The 23,692-nt window shown below is 43.1% G+C and overlaps 1 protein-coding gene across 3 annotated transcripts in view; it reads right to left on the bottom strand.

Annotated features, from left to right (window-relative positions):
* Positions 1-23,692, bottom strand: part of AGBL1 (AGBL carboxypeptidase 1) — a 306,435-nt gene that overhangs the window by 161,210 nt on the left and 121,533 nt on the right. For all 3 annotated transcript variants that reach the window (XM_065688671.1, XM_065688670.1, XM_065688672.1), the window contains exon 18: positions 11,977-12,157. In XM_065688671.1, coding sequence (XP_065544743.1) covers positions 11,977-12,157 — 181 coding nt within the window. The remainder of the gene's footprint in view (positions 1-11,976; positions 12,158-23,692) is intronic.

Genomic DNA, 23,692 nt, shown 5'->3' with positions numbered 1-23,692 from the left:
CATATTCCCCAAACCTGAAGTTATTACAGAGCAAACTATCTGTGTAACATGCACATTCTAGAGAGGGGGAAACAACTATTCTCTCATCCCCCTTCACTCCTGGGATTTCCACATTCAACCTTTACGCGTATCTGTAGTGACACACTGGACAGGTAAATCAGCAGAAGTTGGCTATTCCACACAAATGATTCAACCCACAGAGTCTCAGCTGCCTTTCCAGAGATCTCAGCCTGATCCCAAAGATGTTGTTATTGTCACATAAGAATACCCAAGTAGAACATAACTTAGTCTTAATCTCCCATAGCTCCTTCTGCTTCACTTTCAGACCTTGTGATACCACTCTGTTGTCACAGGTATAATCCAGACCTGCTTCATCTAACATAATATCCATCCAAGCAGAGAATTCACTGCTAGCCTAAATGCAGTGCTGGAGATTTCTAGGATATAGACCAAGATCTAATAGAGACTTGGATGAGAGGCCACCAATTTTTTTCACATCACTGGAGCAAGGATTTAAAACCATGATAGTGCTCTGTAGAAGTGACTGATTAGTGCAATAAACTACATTGCTACATAAGCCTCTTCCCCTGCTTCTTTCTCATCTCTAAATGGTATTAAAATAGTTTACGAGTGTTCAGCTGCTCTGCACTTCACATCCTCTTACGTGCCATAACCGTTATGGGAAAGACAGAAAAATCATCACTTTTTTAATCTCTGCCTTTTGTTTTTATGTTAATGACCTTTTGTTAGCTAACAGACAATGAATACAGGAAATGCTCATCGAGAAGGAAGTTTTCATTAGTGTTATTACTGTTACTATTGGTAGAAGACACCATGGACCAGAGCTAGAACTGGGAACCACATTTCTGCGTCAGATAGTGCTCAGTGACAGAAAGTATCCTTGGGAGGAGTAATACTTTTCCCTGTTTCAAAAGCTTAGTTTATGAACATTTTAGGAGAAAAATGGGGAGTATAGGAGAAAATGAAACTCTACTACTAGAAAAGCTGTCATGGGATGTACCCGGAAAGAATCCTTGCACTCAAACCTTGTTATTGCCTGGTAAATTTACAAAAATCAAAACAAAAGCAGCATTGCATGAAGACACTGACCTGATTATGGATTTTTATGTATATACATATTCAGAAATAAATCCTTTCCTATTTTGCATATATATGCAGTAGAATATAGCAGCTCATCTCCAACTATTATAATAATGTGCCTGAAGTCCTTGTCATTTGTGGCAGAAAAATGAAAGCAATCCAAAAGTTGAACTAGGCTCTAGACTGTTTTGTTCTCTACTGCTTTTCCGTGTTCTTCTTCCCCAGACATAGAAGAGTCCTATGGGATATAAGGGAACATACAGCCATTTTATAGGACACCTCTACTTGTAAAATTCAACAAGCCAGTTCTAAAAAGCCATGGAAAAGTTGCTCACAGAATTCTGCACATAGTATAATTTATATGGAATTTTACGGCATAAATCATCACTATTCCCATGCAGTAAAATACCATCACAGTCATCTGAGAGTGCCTACCAGGGTTACAGTGTTATTGAGTTAAGGTGTGTTCAGAGTTTTGCAGTAAGCATAGACCCAAGGTGCACCATTAGTGAAGCTCTCTTCCCTGCCAATCTCACCCTCTGCTTTTCCCCCCTCAGCATAAACCTGGGCTATATGACTTCAAAAGCTCTTCGGTTTTTCTGCCCCTTCAAGACTAAGCACTGCTTTGCAGTGCTAGAACCATGCTGCACTTTATTCCTGACTCCCAGCAGTGCTACCTGTTTGGTTGCAGAAGAGGGGTTTATTTCGCACTCTACCATTCCAACATTGATTCCATTTTCTGGTTTTCATTTTCTTGATGTTCCTATAGGACATTCAGCTAGATTTATAAATTAGGGTGGCAATTTGCTGAAATCATTGGAGCAAAATTTGCCCCTGTAATTACCCCAATTGCGTGTGCAATCATATGAGCCATGTGCAGAGGTGAACAATTCAACTTCAGCTGTCGGTACATTTTTGCACAAGCAATTTTGAAAACATAAGCTTTCAAATGAAGCTTATTTTTGCAAGTAAAGCCTCTTTGTCCCATTTGTACAAACACCATTTTCGACTGCCTGCCCATTTCCCCAACCCAAGGCCATTATATATCTCTTTTTCCTATCACAGTGCTTTGCCAGCTTTTATTGTTACATTTGAATAACAGATTTGAAAGAGAGGGAAAAGTGAGAGAAATACAGAAATAAATAAAAATGTTAAAGAATAACATTAACCAAAACATAGAACTAATCCAACACATTCTTTTAAAGCAAACTCATGAAAAAGCAGCTTTACACTTGCATAACTGAGCTCCAGACTTTTTTCATTCGTAGGCTTTCAAAAAAGAATTTCTGTGCATATTTCACAAAAACTGATGTGTTTTAATACTTTAAAGGGACTGAATGGTCATATAAAACGTGAAATGTCACTTGGAACTCCAGGGATGTCCAGTTTTCAGGGCAAAAGAAATATTGCCTGATTTATTACAGAGTGTAATATATGAAGCTATATTACAAGAGACAATAACCTTCATTCCCAGGCAATTTCAGCTTTCCAGGTAGTGTGGATATTGCAGTAAAATATTGGACATTCTTCACGGCATCTATAAAAGTGAAGTTTTTACAATTTCATTTTGTGGACTTCTCTTTTCCCATCCTATGAATAACAACTCCATCTCTGAACCCGTAGCTTCCAATAAGAATCAACTTGGATAAGCAGACTTGATCTTGAGATGGGCGACCAAATCTGCCCCTCTACTTGTGACATCTCCAAAATATTCAACTTTGATATCAGTATTTGATGCCTACCACAATCAGGTAAGAAGTAAAATCAAAGTTCAGCAGCAATTACAGTACCTCTCAATATAGGTTTACCTATGTGGTCAGCAGGGTGAAGGTTTGCAGATACCTCCTGCAAATTCCAAGAAGGTATGAAGAGATTCCTGATTTTGAATATAATTCTCCAACTCCTGCATTGCTGGTGCTGAGGTATCCTTCACAAACCTTCATCAGGTGGTTGCAGAACTCATTGCAGCAATACACTTCCCCTGTCCCAACATGTAATACTGCAGGAAAGCTGTAACTAAGAAGCTCACATCTCCATGTGGCCAGGGCTGAGAAGGTGGATCAGCCTCCGCGAGAACCAACAGCCCAATACCCTTTTCCTTCTCACCAATCCTAATGCAAAAGCTGTGCCACTAATGCATCGGTTCCTAACAAGGGACCAGCTGCTCTTTGCCTGTCTCTAAACAGAGCCTTGTACAGGCACAATTATTGTGGGAATAATATACCACAAAGGGGACTCAAATAAGCATAATAACAAACAAAAGGGATAATGATACACAATCAAGCTAACAAGAATAATAATATAATTCAATCATCTCATTAACTTTACTAAAAGCTAGCTTTGTACACCAGTCTCTTGGCTCTTGAAAATGTCTTCAAAGGAGTTTACACATCTGATTATGAACTTCCATCGTCAGTCAGGAAAACAGACATGAATGCAGAACAAAATGATTCCTTTCTGAGCCTGTGGAACATCATGTTCATATCTAATATTCATGCTAATTTGAAAATACAAGGTAGAGCCTATCTAAAATGAAATCATCTTGAAGGCTAAAAGCTGAAGTATTTAGTAGTCCAAGGCAGTAATATCACTGAGCCCCTATCAAGTGATTTTTGTAGTGAAATTCCCAGGTGACCCTGCATCACCAGCATAATTTAGGTATGAAAAAGCCAAGAGAGACACACTCAACTCCTGCCATACCTTCACTGCTTAAGAGCTTTACAAAGACTGCATATGCTTTTATAATTGGCAACTGGCAGACTAATGAAACAAGGGACAATGCATTAGATCCTTCCAGTTCTTAGTATGATCATTAACTAATAAGTTTTCCTAGCTGTTTAGAAGGCAGACAGTACTGAAATCTCCATTCTGCTGGGAAGTAACAGTATAGTACTTACGTAAGTAAGGAACATAGGACAAAGGAAAATGGTTCTAAACTGAAAGAGGGTAGATTTAGATTAGACATAAGGAAGAAATTTTTAGTATGAGGGTGGTGAGACACTAGCACAGGTTGCCCAGAGAACCTGTAGCTGCCTTGTCCTTGGAGGGCTGGACCATCCCCAAGGTCAGGGAAGTTGTGAATGCTCCATCCCTGACGGTGTTCAAGGCCAGCTTGGACAGAGCCTTGGTTTAGTGTGAGGTGTCCCTGCCCATAGCAGGGGGGTTGAAACTAGATGATCTTAAGGTCCTTTCCAACCCTAACTATTCTGATTCCATGATTCCAAGGCCAGGTTGGATGGGGCTATGAGCAATCTGGTTTCATGGAAGGTATCCCTGCCCATGGCAGGAGGGCCGGAAACAGATGATCTTTGAGATCCCTTCCAACCCAAACCAGCCTGGGATTCTGTAAGAAACCTGCAAGCAGGAGAATAAGGTCCCAGACTTTAGAGTTTAACAAACCCTAGACTCTGTCCATACCAGCATTTCCGCTGCTGGATCTTCTTGTTCTTTACCAAGGCACACAGTCAGTGGTGCAGTTCTCTTGAGAATTTGGCAAAATTAGCTGTTGCGTTGGTCCATTATTAGGCTGGGCACTAGGACAAGCAGTTACAATGCAATAGACAAAGTGTACTCTCTGGCCCATACTCTAGGAAGCACATGAGAGATGCTGGAAGATAAAAGGAATGACAGAAAAGCACCCAAAATCTCAGTTATTCAGCTTCTGGGAAACAAAAGCACTGAGCAATAAAGCCAGGCACAGACACAAAGCTGGTGCCGAGTCCCATAGACAATGATATCACACAGGCTCCTGGTTTAGCGATTCAGCCGCACAATAAATTAGGTGAGGGTGTTAGAACAACAGCTGGCTGATAATTAGTCACAGCCCCCCTCAGTAGGGTATCAACAAAGTGGCAGAAAACATTTCAAGTAAATTAAACTTTAAAAAACCCTCCTGCAATCACTCCCCCGACAGACCCTTCCTTCAGTTCCCCTCTCAGCTTCTTATTTATTGTAATTACTTTAGTAATAAGATTTGTTTCCTTGTTATTATATATATTACCATGCAGGGCAACAACAACAACAACAACAAAGAAAATAATAGCAGGGAAGAGTTATGTAGCTTATTTATCTCCTTGGCTGTTATTGGGCCACTGGGTGGAGAGAGCGATGAGAAGGTAGGGGCCTGGGAAAAGCAGTAAATAGAGGAGAAGGCCTATTCCTCAGGAACAGAGACATATGGGGGGCATATTTACGAAGGAGGAAACACTGACAATGAGTGAACAGAGCTAATAACTCAGGGGGCTCAGCAGCTCCAGCTGATAGAGGAAGGAATAAACAATACTGCATTGGAAGCGCTGTCAAGCAAGAGAGTCCTGGAGTGCAGACGGATGTTTATCACAGGAGAGCAGAGGATGGGCTGTCACATCTGCACAGAGAGCCTTGTTTGAAACCGGGGCACCTCTGCATGCTGCAGGGCCAGACCCATTTCTGGCTCCACCAAGGAAAAGCTTGCAGAGCTGAGAAACGTTGCAACTCATGTTTTAGCCCATGCTGTGCACGCACTAGCCACATTTGCTACCCTAAGCTCCCAAATCCATCACTGCCCTCTTAGTGGGGAGGAAAAGAAGCAACACTTAAGGCACCAAAGCAGAAGATAGTTGAGAAAATGTCTATTTGGCCTGGGGAAAGTCAGCCCGCATTCCATATGTACATCCCAGAGCCACACACCAAGCCAGTACAGATGCTCCCAGAACTGGCATTTTCATCCCCCCTGAGGTCTTGAGAAATCAGCACTTGAGCATCAGTGCACACAGATACACCACCTTACAATGTGCAACTCTGAGCACAGCCATTATAAATGAGTAAAGGTCGAATCTTATATAAAATGCTCTTTTATCCAAGAAAACCTTGACTTACACATGTCTACCCAATTACTTTTGGCATGGTGCTGCCAATTTAGATGCAAGATTTCTGAAGACAACACAAAGGAAAGACTCATACAGCATCTGCCAAGGAACAGCAGCACGCTAATCCTGTAGCGCCTCTCTCCTAGAGACAAACTCTCCCACCACACTAATTTGAAAGCACTTCCCCTCCCACATCTCTACACTATCCTTAGAGAAACACACACATCATAGATTAGCTAGTCTGAAGAGAGCCTTTGGAGTGTGTTTGCAGAGTGCATGGCACCAATTTAGTTATGCAAGGCTGGATTCTGAGAATTAAACTCCTCTTCAATCCTCTGACCGCAGAGGAGCAATAAAGAGAAGGAGGGGGAGGAAAGGAGGGATGTCTGCAGTTGTACAGCTTCGTGAGACATCACCTCAAGATTTAATCCTTGAGGATGCAGCTCTGGATCACAAACTTACTCCTTAGACTGGCCATTAGATTCCCCATCCCTAATCAGTTCTGCCTCTTACTGTCTAGAGAACACAATGTCTCAATGCAAGAGAATAAGCATTAATACAGGAAAGAAAAAAAGCCATATATACCACATTTTGGGTATAGAGACAAATGTGCTTTTGTTCCTCCTCTTAATAACGTCCTTCAAAATACAAAGAACTAGGTATAAAGAATAAGTGGGAGCAGACTCATTTTTCCCTTTGTAACTTTAAAAAGCATCTGGAGAAAACATATTCTAGAAAGGATTTTGGTGGAATTTTCCCTCTCTCCATTTCAGTAATTGTCAAAGTAGTAAAGCTTTTCACTGCTGGATTTAAAGAGGGGCTGAACAAATCCCCACAGGTCAAACAGGATGGAATAGATGGCCTAAATAGAGCAAGAGTGCATATCAATGGAGACAAGAAACCCAGCACCCTTGCCTTCCCTTCCTTTCAGCAGCAGAACAGCTTACTCAGCCTGTGTTGTGGGAGAGCAGGTGAAAGAGGGTGCTTTTAAACCAGATAAACTATAGTCTATGGCTATAATTTAAATGGAAATCTGGATTTCCTCTTCCTAACTGCTACTGTGGTTACCCCATAGCTTTGAGGAAATCATGTGGCTTCCAAAACTTAATCTTCCTTCACCAAAAAAACCTCATCTACTCCCATCTCCACTGATTAGTAAAATTCATTTATCAATGAAAAGCTTCTTTGATTTCATAGGAGGGAAGGGAGGGCAAGAAAAGGGCAGAAAGAAAAAGCAGAAGTTGAAAGAAGGTGAAGAGGAAGAAGGTGGCAACATTGGAGCGAGACATGAACTCAGAGAACTCTGATATTGGCCACTTAGGTAATTGTCAGTGGGAAAAGAATTTCTGAACACAGAACACACAGACAGTGCAAGAGCAGGTATTTGACTGATGTAAAGCATTTTTTAAAACTAAATCACTTCCCCAGGAGCTTCCACCTCTTGCTTGATCAATGATCTTGCAAAACCGATCCTTCTTAATTTAACACTTCTGGAAACCAGGGGGGGAACCCTCATCAAACAGGCACAGTTGGCAAGCATCAAGTATTAGCATTTGGCATCATTTATTACTGCTGTTTATGGTGATATAAATTAGGTTATACTGATATAATTAATAACCCCAAATTTAGGTGCAATAAATAGCAATATTTATCTAGAACTGCAGTGTCTGGAGAAGCCCAGCCAAAACCACAAAGTGTTGACTGCCATGTGGTGACTGTGAGCCCACGTGTGGGAGTGCCAGATGTGCATAGAGATGGTGTCACATCTGAGCAGATGCTGGCAACAGCTGCATGAACAGGCTGCTGCCAGGAGGGTGCACAGCAGGCACCCACAGAAGACAGCATGCAAGCGCATCACAAGTTAGCCTGCAACTGCACAGGCATGCCTTAGCACACACACCCCTTGGTACTCAAATGGGAGATAACAAATGGAACAGTGTGGACAGCAAACAGCATTGTTTCTTTATAAAAACCTATTTTTGTGCTGCTATCATTAGGCTTGTTACAAGTTCCCTTACTGAACCTTGCTTTCTGGGTTTTACACAAATGTGACTATAAGTGATCTAGTTTTGGGGTACAAAGATTTCACTTAGATCATAGAATCAACTAGGGTGGAAAAGACCCTTAAGATCATCAAGTCCAACTGTTAACCCAAGACTGAAGGAAAAATGCTCCCAATATGCATCCTTCACTCTTCATTTCAAACTGCTCAAAGGTTATGGTATGTCATTACATCATCCTCTAAGGAAAAAACCTCAGCCAAAAGTATGGGGCAATGACCAAGGTCTCATACTCCATTGGGTAGCAGAAACAGGAATAAAGCACAGGTCTCTTGTTCACCCACGGCATTTTATATCACTTCCATAATGAAAGTGATGCTCTTCATGGATTCTTCAACACTTCATAGAGATGAATTCCTTTTAAAGCTTTCCTATTTCACTATGATTTAGTTTAAAAATGGGATAGCGGTACGGGCAAAGACAGTGAGCTACAATACCAAACAACTGGATTCTCACAGGAGAACTTGTGCAAAATAGTCAGGCTGCGAGGACACTTTCTGCTAAGCACATGGCTGTCACCTCAGACTGACTTACACTACTGATCTTGGAGACTGAGACTATTTTTTCCTTACAATTTATACTGAAAGAAACAAAATTAACACATACAAATAACCATGCTGGGTCAGACCACAGGTCTGTATGAGGCAGCATCCTGTCACAAGCAGCGATGGGTCAAAAGCCAATGTCTGGCAGAAAGTGTAAGATGAACTTTATGAAAAGCAGCATCTGTTATTTAATTTAAAATAGAGCCATTATCAGATCAGCTGAATATTACCTGACAAACCTTGCACCCGAGTGTTGCTCAGGATGGAGCAAAACACTCAGCCACACACAGCAACACAATTGCTCACCAATTCTCCCTGGACTGAACAGAGTCAAATTAGCTACAATATTTGGTAGTGATCTATTTTTATATGATGACAGCCTCACTCGTACAATCACACTTGCATAACAACTACCTTCGTTTAGCATCAGTGACAGGGCTGCAAGTGTCTCCATCACTGACAGAGAGGAACAGAATCTCAGAGCACTGACTGAAGTGAAAGGAGGGTGGAGAGCTGCTTCCCAGCTCAGCTTACCTACATGCAGACAGAGGGTAATTGTATTACTGCAGTCCTATATGTGTTAGAGGATCATTCTCTTCATGTAAGTTTCAGATCACATTAACCAAAACAAATACCAAGACCCTGATCATCTCCTTGCTGCATGAGGCTTCCAAAGAGCGATCATGCGGTACCCTGCTGGGATGAGCACTCATCTGCTGAGCTGAGCCTGCAGCAGGGAGGCAACCCGGGAAGGGGCGCATCTGGGCTGCTGGAAGAATCCCTTTGTAACCACACACCAGCATTCATCTCTGTGACGAGCAGGGAAGTGTTATGCACACACAGCAGACCCGACTGGGTAAGAGAGAGTGAGGATATTGAAACAACTGCCAACAAAAAAAGAATCCAATTCTTCTTTCCCAAATAAAGATACTCAGATACCAAGACAAAAGCAACAGAGGCACTGAAACAGAAGAAATTCTTGTTTCACAGTAACAGATAACATCACTGGTTACCACATGTAGGTATTCCCAGGACCCAGCACAGAGCCAAGATACTTGGCCTAGATAGTGGATTTGATGCATTCAGTACGTCCAGTCCTCACAGGAGAGAAGTGTGAGAGCACAGCAACTTGTATTAAACCTGAAAAGAGCAGCAGGTTGGGATGTTGGCCGAGGGAACACCAGGCACTCTAGCAGTCTTTCCATAGATGCCTGGTGGGCTTTCACAAAAGGGATTCCGAATTCAAGGGCAAGCAAATTGCTTCATGAAATGGGTTGTAAAGTGGGTTTGAGAGATGTCAAAAAATATTAAGCAAGTATCTTCTTACAAGAACTGTGGTCGATGATGGGCTATAGACCAGCTGCCTCATAAAGCCGTTTCCCTCTTAACATTGACTTGAAAGATAACAGAGTTTACAAGAACATTTAAAACTGGATAATGTGGAACATTAAAAAAACCAAACCATTCTGCATGTGCACATATGGACATTAAGGGCCTGAAAGATATTTGCCTTCTCCCGTGGGCATGGTGATCTCCAGCATACCGCCAGTAAATCTAAGTCCCAAAATAGAAGCATTTATTTCAATGTAGGAGGACGCAAGTCTACTAAAAAAGCACGTAGGAAGAAACAAGAGAATATCTGGGCCACAGGAAGCTTGGCAAGATAAAAGCACTTACAGCACAAAGGAATGGTTCTCTCTCTTCCCCAGGCCTCACAATCAGTAACGGAGCCATAGCCAAGTCCCCGTTCCCTTGCTCCTACCCTACATGCAAGGCTTACCAAACTTACTTTTTAACTCATCACCCGATTTAACTACAGTTTAAGCTCATCTGCACCAGGGAAGTCAGACACCTTCCCGTGTGACACAAGCTCGGGCAGTATGCTTCACCCAGCTGTCACCAAGAGCCACATCTTCCCTCCTGAGGGTCCTTTCTCTGCTACACTCGCTTCTGACAGCTGGAGAAAAAAAGGTCAGACATTCCCTCCAGTCCTCCATCTGCTGGAAACTTTAACTAAGTGCAGTGAAAGGAAAACGGAAAGGGAAAAAAAGCCACAACCTTTCTTTTCTGCTTCTGCTGTCTGGAAGGATAGAGGAAGCATTCAGTGCCAGCAGAGGCTTCCAATACTCTAGGGCAGTATCCAGCTACTCTGGACTACTGATACACTCAAGTCCTGGGGAGCTGGCAGCACAAAAGCTGTGAGTGTTCATAGTCACAGGCTAGAGACTGGCAAAAAGCCTAAGCTGAACCAGACTGAAATGAGTTAGTTTAGAATCAAACTCAACTCTCTTATCACTCAGGATTGTTTTATTGTTTCTGCAGAACTCGATCTGCACAGCCTGGCCCAAAAGCAGAAGGGGGAATACATTTTAAGAGAAGTTTGTTCCTTGACACCTTGCTGTGTGTTTCAGTGCTTGTCTAAGCTGACCTTTCAGCTTCAAGATCTGTCATGTCTTCCACAGCAACAAGCCAGGGGACACAGTTGTTACCAAAACCCGAAAGGCCTTATCACTAGGTGAAAACACACAATTCACTTGCTACCAGCAGGATGCAGTGATTACGTCCTGCCCCTGAATCAGACAGGGCTGACAGTTATTAACTTATAGCTACTCCGCACTCAAGGAAGTGAACAAACTCCACTGTCTGCAGAGACACTGGAGATCTTTTCCCAGGGAAGTGCAAGCCTACCAAGTCTTAGTGCATCTTCAAACCTTCAAAGAGAATTTCTCTTTCACCGGCTGCATAGCAATATTTATTTCATGCTAACATATTAGGAGCAGAGTTGTACTTTTTGCACTCACGTAGAGGGGGAGAGGAAAGGCAAGTTAGTGTGGGTGGGCAGGTACGGTACAAGGCAAAGAATGCAAAAAGGAGTCAGTATTTTCCAAGCTCAGATCCAGTGTCTCTTAGAAAAGGTGTGGGAGGGAAGATTGAAAAGGAAGTGGGAGAAGGAGGGAGCTTCACTATATAGAAATATTTCCATGAAAATGTGAAAATTTAATAGATCCTTACTCATCTCCTCCCCCCACCAGGCTATACAAAGCATTAATTAAAGACAGTTATTCCCAAGCTTGCGTGTCTACCAGGTGTAGTCTGCCCTGCTTTAGCAGAGTAGGCAGACCTCCATTTATCAAGACAGATCCTGTTTCTCTGGCACCAGTGATACTTCATCCAGGCAACTGAGAGGTCTTATAGCCACATACAGTACAGAATCAAGGTACATCTGACTAATGCAAGACAGCACACTGGGCTATATCTCAGATTCACCTTTTCCACTCAGGATTGATAACAGGATGAATAAAACATGAGGCAAAGGGAATTCTCCAGACCCAAGACATTGAAGATGAGACCTGCTAGGTGCACAGGGATAAAGCCTACAGAGAAAACATCAAAACCCCAGAATAAGAACATGTCACAACTCACTTGCCATTGATGACTCCATCAGGGTTAAGCATGGGGACAATCTTGAAAATGAAGCATTTCCGCAGGAGATCAGCAATGGGGTCATTGCTCACAAGGAACTCCAGGGTCCCCTTCATTACCCAACTGGCATTGCTTTCGCCAGGGTGAACACGGGCCACCAGAAACACATAAGGACGATTGCCTGTAAAACAAAGAAAAACACAACTAGACAGGAATTCTCATTGAATAACATCTTTGCAAGTGGCTTTTATTCCTTTTTAACTGAAATAACAAGCCAAGATATATTTTTAAGGAAAACACATCCCTAAATAGTCCAGACATTTCCTAAATGTGCTATTTGCCAACTGATCCCAGGTTTAGTAGTCAGAACCAGCATGTGTTAGTTTCATCCCTTTGCTTATTTATTCTACAATAACTTCCAGATATTTATGTGCACCATTAAAGGGCATTTTGCATATGCAGATTACTGTCTCTCAAAATGGCACCAGTATACTTTCTGGCAGTTCTTGAAAGTTTGATCCTATCAAGCCTCACTAAGGTTTAAAAGGCAGCTAGAAACTATTTCATTTTCTCCATTTTTAGTTCACCATTAACAATTGAGAACTTTCCAAGTCTCTCAGAAGATCTATGTATTTATAAGACATCCAAGGACATGCAAGCTGCCTGATCCCGGCAGTAACCTGTGTTGCAAGGTCAAAATCGTAACTAACCACATTAAACTGATGTAATTGAAGAAAATACATGAATATGTTAGCCAGATAAGCTGCAGAGGAAGAGTATTCAAAACTAACCATCATTTCATATCCATCCAACAAAAGGTAGAAACAACAAAGCACACAGCTAAGGCAGGCTGTTAATTCCGGTGGGAAGGCAGTTTTCAGTTTTGTATAATACAGACACAGATTGGGAAAGCTGATTTTCAGTAGTTTTAACTAGAAGAGTTCAGCTGTTGCTAGCAATGCATTTGGTATGGGAGACAAGCTGTGCGAATTTGGGCTTGGGGAGAGGGTTTGGAGCATTGCTTTGTTATAAAAAAGAATAATCAAAGTCCTAGTAAACATTTCATTGATAAGCTCTGCTGAACCTGTTTTGGAGTAACCTGCAACTTAACATATCTGAGCACAAGGAAACTTTCTCTGTTATTTGCTGTCCCTGTGAAAAAGCATCCACATTTGGTCTAGTTACAAGCCTCCAAAACTTCTCAGTATACATATGCTTAGAAAAGACCAAATTTGACAGCAGATTCTTTGAAGATCCCATCTGTGCTAGAGCATACTCCACAGATAGGCCAGGGAAACAGGAGAAAGCAGAAGGAGACACCTGTCAGGCACAGAAAATAAAGGGAAGGGACAAAGCAATTATCTGTCTCAAAATGATCCTTTTGTGAGCATTCCCAGTCTCAGGCTGTTGTCACAAGTCAACCTGGCAGATTTACTTTAGTGGAAACCATTATCTGTCAGGGCACAGCGGCAGTGCCAAGATAGGTTTGTCCTGCTCTGTCAGATAACGTCAGTACCGAGGCTCTGTTCCCTGGCGTGAACTGAGGGACCCCAGTTGACAGGCTTGGGACTGGTGAACAGGATAGAAAACAAAACCAAAAGCATCAGTCAAGTGTCCTTGTAAATAAAGGCTGAGTTAGCAAGTTACATGCTTTTGCCTTTAGTTCTCAAAGCTGCCTTTTCGTTTCCAAATGCTTTACAACTCATTAATCAATTAATGTGAAACAGGGAAGGTAGAAACATCATACTGAAACAATACAGATGTTATTAAAGAGCTGTTCAGTGATTCGTCTGGCAAAGCAAACGCTGTGTCAGAGGTGAGAATACAGGTGAAACTTCTCATTTCACGGCCAAACATGGAATAAGCACTTTTTTCCCCTCCTTAGCTCTATACGCTGTAGCTCTGCTCCATACGTACTTTCCAGTACAATTTACTTACATCCTTCAGGAATGCAGAGATTTGGAAACAATCCCCTCTCCACACATCCGTGCTTTCCTCTTAAGCAGTGGGTGGGCACTGGAAGAGTGAACTGCACGCTCAGCTCAAAGAACTCATACAGAGCAATCGTATTGTGGTTCAGTAAAGCAACTGGAACTCTGTTTCTCAATAGCCATATATTAGTCTTTTATCATACTTACACCTCACCTCACTGAAAGGTTAGCATATTTACATCAATGTGTACATGTAAGTCCCTAAGGCATTATGTGCCTTAGGAATCTTTTAGCTCCTGCAGAACTCATAGCCATTCTGTGTTTTTTCCCCCCAGAATTAGAGTACATAATTTCTATCCTGCTCCAGCTACTTGTGCTTTACAGTCCACCTTTGTAATGCTTTCAAACAAACAAAAACCAGCTTCCACAAAGACATCAGCTGCATTTTGCCATTGCCAAACATTTTCTTCTTTCTCCCATCACCACGATTTAGTGCTGTTTTCCAGGCTCATTGCTGAGCTAAACTTATGGGACTGTGTTGTTGCAGCTGAGAATGAGGCTCTTGAGGACTCCTAATGGACAACAGCTGTAAATAGCACAGAGCAAAATAAAACGTGTTCTCTTTTGCAACTGATGAATACAGCTTTAACAGCTCTTATCTCTTCTGTATATTGGGTGAGAGCACAGCATCTTAATTGAGAGGTTCTTTCTTCAGTCAAAATAAGAAAAAAGAAACTCTAAGCAAGAGCTTTCTCATCTCAGAAACCCCAGGAGAGTTTGCCATAATTCTGCTAATTGCAAATAGCATGGGACTGGCAGAAACCTATTCTGAGTTTAGAGGGAGAGAGGAACCTATTCCAAGTTCTGTTCTTCCTCTCAAGGATGATCAAAGTCAAGCTTGTCTTAGATTCAATGTCAGAAAAGCTTCTGGAGTTTCCAGAACTCAAAACCCAGAAAATGGGGAGTAGGGGAAGACACTGGACAGAGATCATCTATGTTGTTTGCCTGTGGGTGACATAGAGGGGCCCATATCCTGTAGGTCCAGTCAAGGAAATCTCTCTATTCCAGTTAAAACTTCCTTTAAAAAGTTCCCCTCCTGACAAGCGCATCCACAGCTCTGACATCCCATCCACAAGAGAGCCATAACAAAGGTACGGACCAGCAAGGAAATCACAGAGCTTGTTAACTGGCTGTTCCCTTCACGGAAGCCATCACAGCCAAATCCCACATCCAAACACCACACTCCCCCAGACTGCACCCTGCATGAAGACTAATGAAGCAGCAAATAGAGCAAAGAGCTGATGACATGGCCATAAAACTCGTTACCCTTGAAACACCTGCGAAACAAAGATTTAACTCTGTGGCAGACTCGAGTCACTCGACCCTATGCTTCACCGCATATCCAGTTACTGATCTGCCTTGAAATTACTGTGATAACTGTGAAAAACATTAAAGCCCATGAAAGTAGTGGACAGCAGCACTGGCCATTCACACTCAGCCCTCCAGCTGCAGGCACCAGTCAAGATTCCTGCATTCAGTTTAGTGCTTCACCTTCATCCCTAACTTCCACCACCCCATGACCAGACCACCTCAATATTACCCAGCATAACTTACTGATGTACACTAGTGCCCAGCTGCCCTTCTTTCTGTGCTATTTCAGAGCAACTTGTATGACCTGCTGTGCCCTGCTAAACCTGGATACACTACTATAGGTTCTCTCATATACATCCTTCCAGGACTAGAACTGATATGTCTTCAAATTCCTCAGTCCAGCACTTAGGAGGATCCTCCCCAGGTTCTGGGGAAGCTGCCAAAGTTCTGGTTAGCCATTAATCTCCGCAAAGCCCACATGACACATAACCTTCTCTGGGAATGTAAATAATAAAAAAGAGAGAGCAGAGGAACCTTTTCATGCTACATAAAACCTTCTCCAGCAGATCATGTCTCGTTACAGTGTCACATTTCGAATTACCCAGAATATAACATGGCACCAACAATATCAGAGGTGAGAGATTAAAGCATCGCTTGCACTTCTTGCAAAACTTCGAGCAAAACCCCTTTGAGTAATAATTCTACTAATACATCACCTACTTCCCATCTCCCCTTCTCTTCGCACATTTTGACTGTGGGTATATATATGAAAAGAAGAGCTTTGTTCTTCCAGTACTGCTAACTTGCTGCTTAATCTCCTGCCTGTTAGAAGGACCCTCCTCTCATCATGTCATCCCCAAGGTTCACTAGGAGGTGACTTTGATATCACTAATCGTGACATCAGTTGGGGAAAGAGCAGCCTGAATGAAATGAACAAATCCCCATTAACACAGCAGTGTCCCTCATCAAGAGGAGCACAGAAAGGAAATGAAATGCAGTTCCAGATGCCATGACCTGGGCTGATGCTCTAAATTATTTCAAGCTGAGATTTGAGCCATGCCATTCGTAAAGAGACAGGGCATTGAAACAACACAGGGCTAGGATTTTATAAGGAGTCAAAGGGAATTATACACACAGCATGTGGGAAATTCAACCTAGATCTGGGTCTCAACTGGAATTTTTCTGGCTGTTTCTGCGAAACTCTTCACTTTACCCAAACCCAGGGCCATTGAGACATAGATTTTTTTTTAACCCTTCCAACTTTGTTAGCTGTGGCCACTACTGGATATTCTGCAAGTCAAATGATGGGTAAACAGGAACACAATGACAGAGATCTTCTATTCATGTCACAGCTACATCCTGTCCTGGATACATCTGATATGCCCAAGGCTGCAGAGTTATGCAAAGCCAGAGAAAAGACAAGATATGGTGTGATGTACAATGAATATATTAAAGTATGTTTGTAAAAAGCATCAAATAGTGAGATCACAGAAAACCCAAAACTGATCTGAGCCAGAATCTGTGTCAGACACTTTACTCCCCTCTTGAAAATTTGCTGTTATTTGTCAGTCTTTCAGTTGTCTCAAGATAGAATAATTGTTTCCTCCCTATTTCCCCCACCCCAGCATTGCTCCTTGTTGACCCTGCTTTGGCTAAATGCTCTAGAATCAGGCACATCTTAAACCAGAGGCAAAATACAATCTGGCAGGACTAGCTGTTGTCTTCCAGAATTATCAGTGAGTGATTCCTGTCTCAAGCTGGTCTGTATTATATGTATTATTACTGTTACATACAGCAAAGAAGTGAATATCACAAATTGCCTCAGCTGACTGTTCTTTACCTTCATAGCTTGGCGGGGGAGTTTCAGGCTCCAAGTTGCTTGGCAACCTCTTTTTGTGCATGTGTTTTACGAATTCATTCACCTCTGAATCAGAGGTGATCAGGGAGCTGAATATAGGTTCAGACTGTCCAGCCTTGGTGCAGCCTGACACCCTACTACTGCTGGTTTCTAACTCCAGGAAATCATTAAGGCAAGCTGTCAAGTCCATTTTGAGGCAGACTCCAAAATCCCAAGCTCTGAAGGCAGCAGGAACCACAACTATTATTTAGAATGACCTTCTATATAACTGAAGCCAAACGAAATCCACATGAACTAATTTCTGTTCAAATCAAAGTGTACCTTTTGTGGAAGACTGGCGAAAAAATAAGTCTTATTTTCAGAACCCATGGAAAACCTAGAATCACAGAATGCTTTGGTTTGGAAGGGACCTTAAAGCTTATCTAGTTCCAGCCCCTTGCCGCAAGCAGGGACACCTTAAACCTTCCAGTGACCAGGTTGCTCAAAGCCCCATCCAACCTGGCCTTGAACACTGCCAGGATGAGGCAGCCACAGCTTCTCTGGGCAACCTGTGCCAATTCCTCACCACTCTCACAGTGAAGAATTTCATCCTTATAGCTCACCCTCTTTCAGTTTAAAGCCATTAAACTGAGACACTTTGCAAATCATTTCAGCTTATAACTAGCATCCAAGTGTGTGCACCTGAATTATTCTAGCTGAAGTTTCCAACCACCACATTACAATCTATGTTTGGATACACCAGCTCAACATCCACTGGCACACCGTACCACACTGCAGCACTCCGAGCTGCCTGAGTAACATCAGACTTCAACACTGCAGCTGTCACAGTGCAGCTCCCTTACTAGCCTGATGACAGGCAATTGCCTGGCACTTACCTCCTCCCGGCGGAGGGCCGCAAACCCCTTCTCCTGCACTCCTATCACCGGGTCTCCATGGGAGCCGGACTGGCGGCCACCACAAATCTCAGCAGATCACTCCATTCCTTGGTGCGCATCTCAATCTCCCGCCACCCTGCTTGGCCCTGCCCACATCGCGACATCAGCTCTCACGAGAGGGGCAGATCGCGCTCTCTTCAGCCACGTTTGAAGGCAGCGGTCAGCCGGGTGTTGGGGATGTGGATGAGTTAGTGAGGCAAAGCACGGAAGATGGGGTGTACCAACGGACAGAGCGAGGGAACGCTGTTACTTTTCTGTGCTCAGCCTAGTGAGCAAAACACAAAATAGCTGCGGGACTGCTGGCCACCATAGAATCGTTTGGAAGGAACCTTCAGAGGTCCCCTAGTCCAAACCGCCTGCAATGAGCAGGGGCATCTTCAGCTATATCAGGTTGCACCTAAGCAGCTACTCAAGAATCGTTTAAAATGTTTTAAGGGGCAAACTGGGATCCTGCAGGAAAGTAAGGAAACGCTATCAAAAGTGTTCAGAAAAATCAAAATGGTTTGAGGAAGATTTTCTTTCTGCGGAGATGTCTCCCACTTTTGTTGCCAGTTTTTGGAGGCCGTGATTAAAATCTGATTAACTTTACGCGGTTGGGTTTTCTCTAACCTTAAAATCTCATTTCCTTTACTTTAAAAGAGATCTGAATGAAAACGCACATGGAACAAAGATGCTTTAAATACCCCCGCTACCTTATTTACTTTGAATTTTATCTGGTAACAACGTTACCCATGTGCCATGTTACTGTTCTGAACCCAGCTGGATCACAGCCCTCCAGTTGGTCAGCGTGTTTCCTATAGTTGCTTCTGAAGAGCTCTCAGAAGCACAGCCTACCACTGGAAGTTTAGCCAAAGCACCTAGTTTAAAAATCAATTGGATGAAAACTGAAGAGGTCATTATGAATGATAAAGAGGTTCAGAAGTCATAACTTTGGAAGAAAAATTGGAGAAAATGGATTTTAAACTTGGAAAGATGAGCAGAGAGGAAGGAGATAACCTTTAGATGCAAAAGGCTGCTATAAAGAGAGATAGGAATCAGTTGTTCTCACCGTCCACTGGGACTATTTTGCATAAAAAGAAATGCAAGTTACTGTGTGTCAGCTGAGCCAGTCTGCGGTAACCTGGCTGCCTTCACCGCTGTGCCCTCTTCACTGCCTTCCGCTGGGTCCTTGCTCCTAAAGCCCTGGACCGTGCCTCTCTGCTGCAGTGCCCAGACAGCATCTATATGGGGCCGGCAGCCACACAGGTCATTATAGCCACCCCACTGGAAATCTGGTCCAAGATCTAGTCCTCTGGAATTACCTCAGTGCTCCAAGAGCTGCTGGAATCACTATTCCAGCCCACAGGGAACCTCAGCCACCTCCTTTGATCTTTTTGGTGTAAGGTATCTGCTTATTACTTAATGCTATCCACTTTAAACTATGTTAAACATTAGCTGCTAATTAGAAACTAATCAGAAATATTTTATCATCATGATATTTTGACATCATTTGGGCGGCTCCTCACGTACAGGTGAGAAAGACTTGCAGAAAGTTGTCTTGCACAGTTAATGACATTCCTACCACCTTAAGATTGGAGTAATACAATTACTGGGACCCCTTCCATTAGGAATTATTTTCCAAAGCCCATCTATTATTCTTAAGTCTACTTGTTCTCAGCTCCTGTGTATGCATCCTTTGAACGGGCTGAGAAGCTCCAACAGTCCTCCCCAACATTATCTAGCCAGCTGATATAGGGAGCTCCAGATTATCTGTCAAAGGCAGGCAAGGATCTGTCATCCCCTGCTTCCATAACACACACATTACAGCCTTAATTTGGTCTGTGGCAGCAGGCAGTTTCAGATACTCAAGTATTTTGTACTGCCACAGTCTGACCATCAATCCATGTGTTTTTCAGCCAGCATGGGAAAAACGTAGATTTCCTTGCAGAGATGCAAGACCTCTAAGATATGTCAAGTAGAAAAGACGTATTTTCTAATTAGGTACCTACGTGACTCTTTCACCTTCTGGATTTTTTGTATGAAGATAACACTGGCCTGAGAGAAAAACCATTCAGTGGAAAATGGAAGACCCGGGGAATTACAGACCAGTCAGTCTCACCTCTGTGCCTGGTAAAATCTTGGAGCACATTCTCCTGAACAGCATGCTAAGGGACATGACAAACAACAAGGTGCTTGGTGACAGCCAGCATGGCTTCACTAAGGGGAAATCCTGCCTGACCAATTTGGTGGCCTTCTATGATGGGGCTACAGAACTGATGGATAAGGATAAAGCAGTTAATGTCATCCACCTGGACTTGTGCAAAGCGTTTGACACTGTTCCACATGATATCCTTCTCTCTAAATTGGAGAGATATCAATTTGATGGATGGACCACTCGGTGGATAAAGAACTGGCTGGATGGCCGCACACAAAGAGTTGTGGTCAATAGCTCAATGTCTGGCTGGAGACCAGTAACGAGTGGTGTCCCTCAGGGATCGGTGTTGGGACCGGTCTTGTTTAATATCTTTGTCACTGACATGGACAGTGGGATTGAGTGCGCCCTCAGCAAGTTTGCCGATGACACCAAGCTGTGTGGTCCGGTTGATACACTGGAGGGAAGGGATGCCATCCAGAGGGACCTTGACACGCTTGTGAGGTGGGCTGATGCCAACCTTATGAAGTTCAACCATGACAAGTGCAAGGTCCTATACCTGGGTCAGAGCAATCCCAGGCACAGCTACAGACTGGGCAAAGAAGAGATTCAGAGCGGCCCTGCAGAGAAGGACTTGGGGGTGCTGGTCGATGAGAAAATGAACATGAGCCGGCAGTGTGCGCTCGCAGCCCAGAAAGCCAACCGTATCCTGGGCTGCATCAAAAGGAGCGTGACCAGCAGGTCGAAGGAGGTGATCCTGCCCCTCTACTCTGCTCTTGTGAGACCTCACCTGGAGCATTGTGTGCAGTTCTGGTGTCCTCAACATAAAAAGGACATGGAACTGCTGGAACAAGTCCAGAGGAGGGCCACGAGGATGATCAGGGCACTGGAGCACCTCCTGTATGAAGACAGGCTGAGGAAGTTGGGGAAGAGAAGGCTGCGTGGAGACCTCATAGCAGCCTTCCAGTATCTGAAGGGGGCCTATAGGGATGCTGGGGAGGGTCTCTTCGTCAGGGACTGTAGTGACAGGACGAGGGGTAACGGGTTAAAACTTAAACAGGGGAAGTTTAGATTGGATATAAGGAGGAAATTCTTTCCTGTTAGGGTGGTGAGACACTGGAATGGGTTGCCCAGGGAGGTTGTGAATGCTCCATCCCTGGCAGTGTTCAAGGCCAGGTTGGACGAAGCCTTGGGTGGGATGGTTTAGTGTGAGGTGTCCCTGCCCATGGCAGGGGGGTTGGAACTAGATGATCTTGAGGTCCTTTCCAATTCTAACTATTACTATGATTCTATGATTCTCAGAAGGCTGGAAGATACTGAAGCAGAACTCCATTAAAACAGACTTCTCATTTGGTATGATTAGGGAAGTGGCAGCACTGCCCTAAAATGTCCCATGCCTAAAACAAGGTGCAGAATGGTGGTAAGTGCAACAGAGACCTGCAGGATAACTGCTGTACAGGCAAAGTGCAGAGATGCGAAGAGCTATGAAATCCACAGGCTCTTTTCCGAGAGAAGGATTTCATCTGAAATGAAATCAGGCAGGAGGAGCAGACTGAAAAAGCTTCCATTGTCATAAAAATATCTCCCTGGGTAATCCACAGTGATGGGAAAAGGAAACTCTGATAATTTATGTGACAGTTTAATGGGATTTTGGTGACACATGATACTTTAGAAAGAATTTGCCCAAATAGGACAGACAGGACTTTAATAAGGCTTCAGCTCCAAAACAGCAATATTTTCTCTCCTTGCCTTTACATTTCATTCTGTATACCCACTACTCACTCACAGCTCATCTGTCTAATTTGCAAGGCACATTTCAACATTGTAAGAGCAACAACTCCACACTTCCTGGTTTCATCCCCAGCCGGAGAGACCTCAAAGTATCCGTTTCCTAAAGGGATCAAGCTGACTTTGCACCTAAAGGGAAGAGCATCTGACTTGTGAATTGAGGCATGAGCTGCCCTCCGGCCATGTCCCCAGCTCTGCAGACAGCATTTAATGGCTTCTCTGCAGAAACGGAGGGCGACAGATGGACAGTCTGCAGCAGGAATCACTCGCAGAGGGGACACCCCCAGGGCACACTCCAGGAGTATATGGCTTTCACACTCTCAGTAATGCCCCGAACCATGTTGCCTGCTTATGAGAGATTCAGCCTTTACCCAGTAGCACCCTATGTCTGTCACTGCCATTGCCTTGAGAAGAGGCACAGCAGCAAGAGGAATTGCTTAGAGTACTAAACTAGGGTGAAGCCAGGGTTAATGGGATGAAACTTCACATAGGAACATTTAGGGTGAATATCAGTGAATTATATTGAAGAATATCCCCTGTGGAGATGTAGAAGTTAACATTAAAACCACATTGCCCAGAGCACAAGAAGCCATTCTGTACACAGCAGTCTTGCAGTAGCTGGCAACAGAAATAACCCAACAGGCATTTGTTTTCTTTACTGCTTTCAATGGATCCAGTTCTGAAGACCTTATTTTTTCCTGGGAAAATCTCGTTCTGAGAATCTAGGCAGGAGAGAGAAGGTAAAAAGCTGTGTGAAGATCTCAATATTTTCTCCAGTCTTTCTGTGACTGAAGCAGACCGAGGTCAACTTAGGGTCTGTTAACCCTAAAGTGCGCATGGAAAATGGAGCACTTATCAGTGTTTCATTCACCACTGGGAGTAATGTTCAAATTCAACAGGAAAACAAGTTATCTGTTGTATAGTCCTTTAAGCTGTTCTGCTCTATGAAGGACAAATTCTGTAGTAAACAGCTTTTTACCCATAAACTGTCTGCACAGAACAGAGGTTTAACACACCCCCCCCCTCCAATGCCACCTACAGCATAAAAACCAATGTTTATTATTAAATGTCTTGTGCCTTTAAGAAGCACAGCTCCATCTCTGCCTCTGACTTGAGGTCTTCCTCAGGGAATGACTTGTAAGAAATAAAATATATTAAAAGGAAGTGCAATCAGAGCCTCTCATTATCAAAGGGATAAAATATCAATTTTTGTTAAGATAAAAAGCATCACAGATTGGCTCTGATGGGAAAAATTAAATTCTTGGTCTTGACTTGATTTGATATTTATCACTCCATTGCTCCAGAAATATCCTGGCAGGGAATGTTTCTTAAAAATATTATCCTGCATTTCTCCTGCAGTAAGCAAGTTATGAGAGTTTTAACTTGTGCCTTATGTTGCATACGAAAAACTCAGAGGAAGAGGAAAGAAAACAGACAAGTCTACAAATAACATCTTCTAATACTTCACTATGCCAACAACTTCACAGTAAAGGACCTTATGCAAGTTCACCTCATTTGTGGTATCACTAAATTGACTCCTACATCATTGCTGTCCAGATCTATCCTAAATTTTAGAACTGCATTACCCAGAGCTGATCCCAAAGGAAATTCTCACTTTGCACAGACAAGAGACCAATAAGGTAAAACTGTCTCCCATTTTTTAATAATGAATCTCGTCTCGATAGCGAGTTCTTGGATGAAC

Source organism: Lathamus discolor, chromosome 8, assembly GCF_037157495.1.
Source record: "Lathamus discolor isolate bLatDis1 chromosome 8, bLatDis1.hap1, whole genome shotgun sequence".
NCBI classification, from domain to species: domain Eukaryota; kingdom Metazoa; phylum Chordata; class Aves; order Psittaciformes; family Psittacidae; genus Lathamus; species Lathamus discolor.
The sequence above is the reverse complement of the archived record's forward strand: the minus strand, read 5'-3'. Positions and strand labels throughout refer to the sequence as shown.